The sequence below is a fragment of the Limulus polyphemus genome, unplaced genomic scaffold, assembly GCF_000517525.1.
Source record: "Limulus polyphemus unplaced genomic scaffold, Limulus_polyphemus-2.1.2 Scaffold168, whole genome shotgun sequence".
In the NCBI taxonomy this organism is placed as follows: domain Eukaryota; kingdom Metazoa; phylum Arthropoda; class Merostomata; order Xiphosura; family Limulidae; genus Limulus; species Limulus polyphemus.
Genome location: NW_013665778.1, coordinates 749,819 through 761,766, shown reverse-complemented (window position 1 = coordinate 761,766; position 11,948 = coordinate 749,819). Strand labels below are relative to the sequence as shown.

General features: G+C 30.6%; 1 protein-coding gene across 4 annotated transcripts in view; it reads left to right on the top strand.

Moving 5' to 3' along the window:
- The window catches only part of LOC106477693 (triokinase/FMN cyclase-like), a 51,111-nt gene extending 40,787 nt beyond the window's left edge, over positions 1-10,324 (top strand). For 3 of the 4 annotated variants that reach the window (XM_022381490.1, XM_013938236.2, XM_022381489.1), the window contains 4 exons: positions 3,399-3,542; positions 6,936-7,070; positions 8,074-8,318; positions 9,755-10,324. In XM_022381490.1, coding sequence (XP_022237198.1) covers positions 3,399-3,542; positions 6,936-7,070; positions 8,074-8,318; positions 9,755-10,030 — 800 coding nt within the window. In that variant the 3' untranslated portion in view covers positions 10,031-10,324. The remainder of the gene's footprint in view (positions 1-3,398; positions 3,543-6,935; positions 7,071-8,073; positions 8,319-9,754) is intronic. The other variant, XM_013938241.2, reaches the window with a different exon arrangement.
- Positions 10,325-11,948: the final 1,624 nt, after the last annotated feature.

Genomic DNA, 11,948 nt, shown 5'->3' with positions numbered 1-11,948 from the left:
TTTCATTGTATAGGTCATTGGTTAGGCCACATTTGGAGTATTGTGCTAAGTCTTGGGCTCATTACCTAAGGAAGGACATTGACTTGTTGGAAAAGGTTCAGAGGAGGGTTACTAGAATGGTGCCTGAGATGGAGGGGTTGTCATACGAGGAGAGGTTGATATCTCTCAAATTGTTTTCTTTTGAGAAAAGAAAAGAAAGAGGAGATCTGATTGAGGTGTTTAAGATTGTAAAGGGAATTGATAGTGTTGATGCATCATCTTTTCTCATACTCAATGGCAAGAATAGTAGGACTAGGGGACACAAATATAAATTTTGGCAGGGTAGGAGTCATCTTCAGTTGAGACAGTTGTGGATGCAGTACATTTAATTGAGTTTAAGAGAAAGCTTTATAACTATATAAATGATAAGAGTTGGCTTTAAGGTTTTACTTTATTCATTTTTTATTTAATAGTTTTAGCTTAGTTTAGAGGACGTGACAGCCGAGATTGTTATGTACGTAAATCAGTGAATGTTTTTTATTTATTTTTTCTAAAATAAAATAAGGCTATATTAGTAGTTGAAAAAAAAAAAGTTGTAAGAAATGCTTAAGTCCCTAAAATTAAATTTTGGTATACAATATATCATTTTAACAATGGGCCTGGTATGGCCAGGTGGTTAGGGTGTTTGACTCGCAATCTGATGGTCGAGGGTTCAAATTCTTGTCCCACAAAACATGCTTGCCCTTTCAGCCGTGGGGGCATTGTAATGTGACGGTCAATCCCACTATTCGTTGGTAAAAGAGTAACCCAAGAGTTCACGGTGGGTGGTGATGACTAGCTGCCTTCACTCTAGTCTTTCACTGCTAAATCAGGGATGGGTAGTGCAGATAGCCCTCATGTAGCTTTGTGCGAAATTCAAAAACAAACAAACATTTCAACAGTAGTTAAAAATTAATTAAAACCAACATACATCCAACAGTCTTTTCTTATTTAATGAAATTGAAAAAGAAAATGGCCAAAATGAAAAATGAAAACAATAAGTTAACAAAATAGAAACTAAAAGAATGTTTAAAAACTAGCGACATTGAAAACCTATGGCTGATGCTTGGAAGACTGTTACTACTGATTATATTTTGCTGTAGGTATGTGCTTAATGGGAATAAGTGATGATAACTTACTGCATTTTGTGTATAACAGAGAAAACAAAAAGATGTACATACAGTACAGGTTTGCAGTTTCCTTCACTAATGATGTGTACTGCTTCATTCAGAAGAGTAGGATTAATTGATTGTTTATGTATTTGTTCCTTTCACATCCAGTTTAACAAGCCTAAAGGAAGTGTAAGTTGTATCACATCTATGGAAAATATTACACACACATAATAGATTGAAAAAATACCTAATGTGTCATTCCATTTTATGCTCAGGCAGCATGATTTTGCTGTTGCAACATACCAGGATGAGGTGACACTTTAATGACAATATTTTGGGCACATTTTCTCATCTGTGTTGTCAAACTTGAAAATAATTTGCTGTAAAAAAGGTTCCAAAAAGTGACAGAAGGCCATTATGGCTACCAAACTAAGTGCTGGAAGGTGTTTCAATGCATTCCATTATGCTTGAGCTCTGGTTCTAAGAAGCTCATTTGTGGCTAGTATGTTTAAAAACTTAGTGGTTTTTCCTTGTTCATCTGAACATGTTGAATGCACTCTTATATACATACCATGGGGAAAATTAATAGGCTTAAGAAACTTTTTTTGTAAAAGTAATTCTTAGGTTGTCATCTGTGAATTTTTACAGGAAGTTGTAAAATAACCTGCAATCTGAATATGATAAATGTTGACTGAACTTGACTAATGATAGTTAATGCTTATCTACTTTTGTCATTTGTTTAAATGCATCTTTGGACTGATCAAGCTCATACTCTACCTCTGTCTGAAGTTAATGTAAGTAAGTTTATTAAATTGACAGTGTAAAAGGTAGCAAATAAACATTTATGTGTGACAAAACGAGTAAACCGTAAGTACAATCTAAACTCTTAAGGTTAGATGTAATTTGGTACAGGATAACCAACAAAGGTAGCTGTTACATGTGGTTTAAAATCTATGAACTTAAAATATTACATTAATTGATCAGGATATATAGATCTAGTTTTTTCTTTATTAAAATAATGAGTTACTCTTACACATATTTGAATACTTTTCTGAAAGTTACAATATCCTTTGGACAAAATTCCCTTGAACTTTGTATAATACAGTTTTATACTTGTTGCATAATAGTCTGTATCTCGGACATTTTCTGAAATAATAAGATGGCCAACTATTGATCATCATTTAAACCAATGATATATTATACTGTACCTCAAATTGTTCTAAAGTATTATTGTTTGGTTGGAATCACTGAGGTCCATTCATTGTTCAGTTGACTTAGATTGTATTTGCTAAAGACATCTATTGTTACCCTCTGTAGACAGTAATTTTGTGTTTAGTACAAGTGCATTGCAAGTTATACACATTTTTTTTTTTTGTTTGTTTTAAATACTGTAAGGAAAGTATCCAGTTTTTGTGGACAAGACTGAGTACCGTAACTCTAATCCAGAACATTTGATACACAAAGTTGAGCTCAAATGAAATGAAATATTGTCCAAATACCAATAATTATTGGAAAAATGTGACTTTACTCAGAACTTTTTCATTTGACTAGCATTTTGATTCACTGTAAGTTTTGAATAAATTGAGTGGGACATAAGTTTTATAATGGCAAATAATACAATGTAAATATCCTGTTAGTAATGTAAGTAGGCAGTGTTTGTATTTTATTTTGTTCTCATGTAAAGTGTCATCCAAAAACATAAACTTATTGAAGCAAAAAACTGTATTTGAATAACTTTTTAAATGTTTTTCTATATTCTCTAATAATAGTTTAAATACTCTTGTAATTTCTGGAATGCATAATCAATTTTGTTTTTTAAACAAAAACTAATACATTCAGCTCGGAGATATTACTACTTATAAATAATAGACAAAGTAAGATATGTGCTAAGAATTCAAACTCTGAACATGTACTATACAAATAAACATGGAGCGCAACTTCATTTCAATTTTCATTTACACTAGAATAGTACATTATTTGCTGGTTAATGACAACAGATGTCGTGTGGCATTCAAAGAATATTTTATATTTCAGCTTGACATTACCTTTAATGAAGTATTTTGTAAAGTAAAAAAAACGTTCATGAAAACATTTACAAATGGTGAGATGTTATTTGCATCTTGATACTTTATTATTAATTATTGTGCTCTTTAGAATTTATATCTATAATAAAATTTGTTTCTGGTAAGAGTTTTGTTAGTTTTATTAAATACAAATAATACAACTGTTTGTGAACTTCAAACACATTTTTTTCTAACCATTCTTCAGATGCTCCTACTTCAGCTTATGCTTGGCCAAACTGCTACTTACCAGTTGGAGCAAAGACACGGTTTACTCCAGAGCCCATCAAGTTGTACTCACTGGCCTCAAAAGTTCCTGATTTAGAAGCTGCAGGCCCTCAGATTAGTCAGAGTAGGTCATTTCAAAACCTTTCATTAATTATGATTCAAAAAATAATTAAAAAGCAATTTGTTAAAAAAGATATCTCACTCACAGGCCTGAGAGGGACAGTTGGCAATGAAGTATTTACTGATTATTAAAAATGTGGCAGTTGAGTGAAGCATTTGGTACTGCCAACCATTACTAAAAATTTCATCTTTGTGTTTTTCAAAATAAATTAAAGGATTTTATGAGATATCATTGAATCCACAAGGTGAACACAAAAACTGCTTTGGAAGATCTTGACCTTCCATACCATTTTTGAAAAGATGAATAAATTACAAGTATAATACACTTATTCAGGAAGTGACTGAAAAGATATTTCTTGTGATGTGTAGAAGTTGTAATAACCTTGATTGTAGTTTTAACTTTTGGCTCTTTAAAGATGATTTGAAATAATTTCATTGTGTTTAAGATTTTTTTGAATGACCAGTAGATCATATATAAAAGAATAGAGATAAAATATGATATATTTTGATTTTATTGAACTTTTCCTTTTATTTACAAGCTGAAGATAGTCTATCTAATTATGTTGGTTGTGCTATCACTGTATGTGTAAAAGTGTTGATATTCACTTCTCTAGGATTAACTTGTAAATAACTGTTTAGTCTTCTTTTGAAGTGGTTTTAGGCAGTGTGTTCAACATTTGGATAGTTTTTTTATGGACTTGTGTCATTTTCTTGATTTTAAGACAGTGAGGTGGGATTCATACCGAGTACTATGTTTTAATCTAAAAATAAAGAAAAATGACACAAGTCATGGAAAATTTTGTCCAGATATTAATTGTTGCATATGAAAAAATGTGTGCTGTATGAGTTCATATTTATGAATACACCATGTGTTAGTTTAGTGTGTATGTATATATATATATACACACACACACACGTCAAATTTCTCTAAACATTATAGTTGAAATATTTCATTTATGTTTCTCAAAAAAAAACAAAAACATGCCAATTTGTTTTAAAACTAAACTTTGAGCTTTACTATTGCTCTACATCTTTCACAGAAATCTTCTGTTTTGGGTCCCAATGATTCTTTTCTTGTAACAAAAAGGATATTATGTATATTTTATAGTTCTCTCTCTCTCTCATATATATATAAAATGGACAATACACTACTTTGGGCATATAATTAGATCCTGATGAGTAATAACATTGAATCAAGTATATATGCACCCAATGCTTGGTATTGATGCCACACAAAAATATAGCTAATACAAAGGAAACAAACAAGTACAAAAGAAATTTTTTAATTTTATAAAGATAAGTAGGGAACAATATATAAGTAACCTAGTAATACAGAAAGTTTTAATGCTACAAAAAGTATTAAAACAAGAGAGTCAAAACTGCAAAAACTGAGTTACTTTTATCTCTACTTTGGCTCAGACTAACATAATTACAATGATTTGCCTAAGCAGGGATAAAATTGTTTAAATTTTAAGTAACCAAGTTTTCGTAGTTTCAACTTTCTTGTTTCAATACTTTTTGGAACATTAAAACTTTCTATATTACTATAACTAAAGTTCATCATTTTTTCTGTATGCTTATCTGAAAAAGTACACTTACTTAAATGAAACTTCATTGAAATAGTGAAATTTTGATTCACTCCATAAACACACATATATATATATATATATATAGTGATTTAGGCAGCATTATAATTACAATAAGCTTTAGTTTTGCTCGGTCAATACTGCGAAATAGTCATTGTTAATACTTTGATATTTTAAAGATGGTTTGAAATGGGCGATTTTTATAGCTGCCATTTTGTTTCATTATGATCCCTACTACTATTAAGTACTACCATACGTAATAATTATAGTTACACTTAAGCAAGCTCTTAATATTATCTCGGAGCATAGCATGTCTTAAACTCAGGCTAACAAATAGGTGGCCTGCAATGAAATTTTTTGGCACACTGAAACTTAGCGATAATGAGGAAAAGTTTTGGAAAAACATAAATGGATATAAGAATTTATGTTTCTAGAAAATTGTTTTCCATTGCCACAAAAACATACTCTTTACATTGGAGACATGGGTGCACTATAAGAATGATGTTCAAATCATGCAGTTTCATGAGATAAAATAGCCTAAGAGTTAGTTACAGGTGCTGTTGACTAGCAGTTTTCCCTCTAGACTTTCAGTCTGTAATTAAGGATGGTTATATGTATATTAGAATAAATAGATATGTTTTGTGAAAAGTGTCTATTAATTAAATATAAAATATTTAACTTTATAACACTTAGAGAACTTTGACCTTTGAACTATGTGTTTCTACACATGATAAAACCTAGCATTAGTTTGACAGGAATTATAATTACAATTAAGTATGGCCAAATTTATAAATTTTCTTTTATTCAATGGATTATTAACTTATGTTATTTTCTTACTAACATATAAACTGCTCATTAGCTTCGCATGAAAATTCTAAACAACAACTTTTAATAAACATTTCAGTTATAAGTGCTTTCATTAAAACATTAAGGCATTTTCACTTAAAAATTTACAATTGTATCAGTTAAAGAATTTAATTTTTAAATTTTGTTACAAGTTCCAGACTTGGTAATTTTCCTGATGCTAACTGTTATCTTAAATTATGTAACAAGTTTTCGAAGACTTGAAATGTAATTTTTTATGCACTAAAAATTGCTACTAAACCATCATGAAGGTCAGTAAAATGCTAGTCTTGTACTAATATTCAAAATTGAACAAAAATTCACAACTGGCTCATTGTTTTGTTCCAGATTAACATAAAATATTTGTACTTGAACATGGAGGTATTGCACACATGAATATCAAATTAGATCAGCTAGAAATTATAGAAATGCATATGTTAAGGATTAGGTCAAGTTTAAGATTTTATTGGGAATGATTTAATGAAATAGATGATAACAATATCTCTTAAGATGAAGGGTTCTTAAGGAAATTTTTGATTTCCTAGGTCTGCACATAGTCATATACTGAAAAATTAGATCCTAAAACCACAGTACTTTTAACCAATGTTTTTGTTAAGGTTAAATAAAGAAATTGAAATGACTTGAAAGTACTAAGATATAAAACATTAAACAAAAAATATAATAAATGGGTTGAACATATCAAAAGTCAAGCTGTATTTTTTAACATTTTAGATTTTAATTACAATTATACTATGTTTCTGCAGATGATAAAATTCCTAATTCAGTAAAGTGCTTTACCTACTCTATTGTACTTGTCACTTTCTTGTATATATTAAATCATGTATTTTTATACACTTAATTGAAGTGTCTTTTTTAAGTTATTTTTTAGCATTTTGTAATCTGAGTTTTAAGAACAATGTATACCTAGAAGTGATGGATAATAATGTGTTTTATGTTGTTTACTTTAGAAGGGGAAGCAATAATCAGACAAGCTCTTAGTTTCTCATGCTCAGCATTGGTGTCTTGTGAAAAGCAGCTGAACTGTTTAGATAGAGAAGGTGGGGATGGTGACTGTGGATCAACACTGTGTAAAGGAGCTCGGGGTTTGTGAAGTTCTTTCATGTTTAAAGAACTAAAAGTTTGTTATATCATTTGATGTATTATGCTTACTAGTTATGCTGACTGTTTAACACACAATTTTTTTTTCATAATTATTTTTTTTCACACAACTTGTACTTGAATTATAATTGTTAGCCATAAACCAGCAATTAAAGTGTTGTAAGTGTAAGTTATGTAAAAGAATAGCTTAAAATTATATCCTAACAAATGTGTTCTATCCATTTATACATGTAAAATAGTTTTCATGAACATAATTTCACCACTTATTAATTCTGTGTTCTGGGGCCCGCAGTGCCACAGCACTGCAGACTTATACGGCTAGAAACCGGGTTTTGATACCTGTGGTGGACAGAGCACAGATAGTCCTTTGTATAGCTTTGTGCTTAATAACAAACAACAACAACTGTGTTCTGGGATCGTTAAATAAACAGAAACAAAAGTTAAGCTACTAAAAACATGTGGTAATAAATCAGGTAATGATGGAAAAACAACTGGTGTGGTTGAACAGTGTTAAACATATTAGAATACATCTGATATTGTTTTGTATCTAAGCAGATCTTTCTGTTTTATAGTTAAACATTTGTTTTTATGATCATTATTACAGATATAGTGATAAGTTTTTCATATTTGCTGTACTGTTAAAACAGCTGCTACAATGAGATTTAATAGAAAGACATACTAATGGTTGCTAGTAAAGCTTTGTTCTAAATGTAAAAAATTCCTAACTTTTTTTCCCCGAGGTATTTCTATGGACAATTAAAATATGTTAAACTATTCAACGAATATAAGAAAGAAAAAAAAAAACAGTAGTAAAAAATATTAAAAATGCACATCTTTAAAGACATTTTTGTAGCAGTTTTCAAGTCAAATTCCTTCTGTATTAGCTTTAGATATTGGTAAATGGATATTATTTTGCTGAGCTACCTATCACACTTCTGTACTTAGCTAAATTAATAGATTGTTTATTTTCTAATCTGCTCTTTTTAGCAATACTGGACCTTCTAGAAAAGGGTCTTGAACTATCCTATCCTTCTCAGTTGCTTCTAACTCTTGGTAGTGTGGTAGAGAGAAGCATGGGGGGAACATCTGGAGCTATTTATAGCTTGTTCTTCACTGGTGCTGCCAAAGCTTTTATTGATCAGTGCACAGCTAACACTTGGTGTTATGCAGTGGAACTTGGTATGCAGGCTATAATGAAATATAGCGGAGCAGAACCTGGTGATCGTACAATGGTAATTTTTTATTGTTTTCGTTGATGCTAGAAATTATGGGCAATACATTGAATTGTAAAATATGATTGATATAAGTTAGAATATTGTAGTTAGTGCTTTATTGGGTATAAAGTTTTAAACATCTTCTACTTGTAAATTATTTTCAAATTATCTATTGTGATATTGACTAAGTTTTAATGTCATAGTCAATGTTATTTAGTTAAAACATGGAAAATATGGCTTTTGGATAATTTAGAGACTATTAAAGGAAATACAGAAATAGCCATAAGTATTATCTCTCTTTTTTAGTTGTCGAAACTAGCTTAGTTTATCAAAACTTATTTGTAATTTTGTATTTATTTTGTGGGTATGCTGCACTATTTTTTATTCTTGTTATTTAGTTTTCAAAACTTTTTGCATGTGAATCATTGTGATTGTGACTGTTAGTTTTGTTACTGTTAACCAGTAGTAGTTCCTTTATACTCAAAATGTGAACATTAAATTTTCAGTATATGTTTCATAATGATTAACCATATATATTTTTGATACATGTAGCTTTAATTTTGCTGTATAAATGAAGAGGTATTTATGATCTGTGTTAACTTTCTTAGTAAATTACTGCATGAATGTTTAAACCACCCCTCTGATTTTGCAAATTACTGCATGAATGTTTAAACCACCCCTCTGATTTTGCAAATTACTGCATGAATGTTTAAACCACCCCTCTGATTTTGCAAATTACTGCATGAATGTTTAAACCACCCCTCTGATTTTGCAAATTACTGCCACAAGAAACCAATAGTCATTGTTTTACTTTACACAGGACAATATTCTCCTAATAAATAGAAAGCCATAAGTGCATTATAATAGTGACAGTCAAATCCCACCATTTTGTTTGACAAGAGTAGTCCAAGAATTATTGGTGGGTGGTGTTGACTAGCTTCCTGTCCTCTAGTCAATGATTTTAAAGTTAAGGATAGCCCTTGTGTAGCTTTGTGAAAATTCCTACAAACACTTATATCATGCACAGATAATTATTTCGTAACCTTTTTTAATCCTTGATACAAAAGATCATGTTACTACCAAACATGAAATAGTTTCTGGTTATGGTGCTATGGTGCATCACTTTTCAACAGGTTAATTTCTAATGGTAGTGCATCAGTTTTATACAAATCAGTTTCTTGTTATGGTACTTCATTTTTCCACATTTATTAGTTTTGAACAAATTTATTGCCAAAATTTCTTGTATTAAATATACATATATTTGGTCTTTCCTAAACTTCTAGATAAAATAAATAATTTTAACTTTGTCAGTTTTTACAATTGCTCTAAATCTAGTTTTGTTAATATTAATAATCTGGAAACTTTACACATCAACTTTATCATCATTGAATACCACTCTTGTTAGTTTTCACCAAGAGAAACTGTTAAATGTTAATAGTTTGTTTCCTGTTCAGCTTGATGCTCTATCTGCTGCTCACAGGGCATTGTCTGAAGAACTTCAGAGAAATGGCAATGATAGTTTAGAAGAATGCCTCACTGCCTTGAAAGGAGCAGCACAGGCAGCAGAAAAAGCAGCAGTGGCCACTGCAACGATGAAAGCTAAAGCTGGAAGGGCAAGTTATGTTAATGCTGACAGAGTGAACACTCCAGATCCAGGAGCACATGCTGTGGGAATATGGATGAGGGCTGTGTATGAAGCTGTTAAACAGCAAATCAGGTTGCGTACTTAATCGTAGAATAGTACATGCCATTTTTAGATATACATTTTGTTATTGTGAATTTCAGAAATATGATGAAATATTGCACTCTTTTATTTTGTGCACTATAGCTTGCAAAGATGATTATATATTTTGATATATTTTTTCTACTTTAATAAGATATTTTATGTTGAGTCAGCTCTCTATGTCCTGATGGATGCATTCCACCTCTAAGGCAAGAAATGTCACTATTAAATTTAAAGAATGAAAGAAAGTAATATTGTTGTAATTCTTTCATACATTAAAATAAAGTTGAATTGAAATGCATTTAGCAAATATGTTTTGTTTATTTAATTTTATACATAAAAATCTGTAAAAAAAATTCCAGATTTTCACTTTGCATTAACTTTGGAGAGCTCTGAACAAAGTCACAGGTGGTTGTGAATTTCCTTTATTTTTTGGCATAATATGGCACTTACAGCCGTTATGAAGAAAAGTGATAATAGTTTTGAATAAAATAGCATTGAATTGACCTTGTAACTTTAATACAAATGTAGTTTCATCAACTTTGGTTTGTCATGGGGTGATGTAATTGCCTTTATCTCAGCTTTAAGAAACCCTAGGCTACTGATATAAACACATAATGAAAGCTTTTTTTTTATTTTTTTAATTGTATATGTCAATGTGACTTCCAGTTCAGCAGAGAGAGAATAAGGTGATTAAACTTAGGTTGGTGTTATGTTGCCAGAAGAAAAGATGTGTGTGAACAATTTCCATCACAATTACATTCCTGATTCTTTTTTTAAAGCTTGCTTTATCATTTTATACTCTATTTAAATTATTATGTTGCAGTAATTAGTATGATAGAAAATGTTTTTCATGGAACAAAATGAAATAGGCTTAATTAAGCCATTTTGCCCTCAATCATATCAAGTTTCAATTCACTGAAAGTACCCTGTGTGTGGCCTTGTTTACATTAGATCTTATTGGCCTAAGTTACTGCAAAGAAAATTGTCAAAAATAAATATATAAACAAATCTAAAACTGGTTTAAAACTTATTACATGTATGAAATGTAACCTTCTTATTAACAATTAAAGTGTTTTGAGAGTTTTTGCAATGCATCTCAAAACAGTTTACATGTCATACTTAAATACTGATGTATGGTAGGATTATTTGAATACTTGGACAGTATGATTTGTGTTACATCAGAGGAAAGTTGCAATATGTTTTTTAACCATTCATTGACCAGATTATTATAACTGTCACTGATATCCTTATCATTGCTGCAAGCCTCTGACATGCTCATGTTAACACCCTCTGATGTATCCAGAGACACTGTTAATGACACATATGTCTACCCTATTTATGATTGCCATGCTTTTCAATGTAAGGTGGTCACCATAAAGTGTCATTTCATGATATAAATGTGATGTATGTTTGCTGTTAGCATTAGCAACAAAGTCTTCTAAGTCACTCTAAATGAATTCCATAAATTTCCTAACTTCTTGATGTACAGTATCAGCAGACCAAGAAACGCCAATTTGCTAAATTTGATGACTCACTGCAGAGAACATAGTTTTTATCTGGATAAGGATCCAGTGCTTTATATTTAATCTATTTCTCTGCAAAAAAAAAGATATGCCATCTTCTCATCTAACTGGTTTCTTTTGGCAGTGTCACTTGTATCAACAGTTGTAAATTAACCTGTTTTGCTCTTACACAAAACATCATAGATACCACTTTTCTACTTTACAGCACCAATGACTCATTTGAATATTTTCCTCTTTCTGTTATGCAAGTACACTTGATCCACAGTGTCATATGTTTTTACTTATGATCTTCTAAAATGTTTTGCAATCTCTTCACTGCCTTTTTTTTCCATGTCAGCTCTGCTAGTCATACAGATCTGCTAAGTATATTTAATACTGTCAAGTATATTTAATACTGTC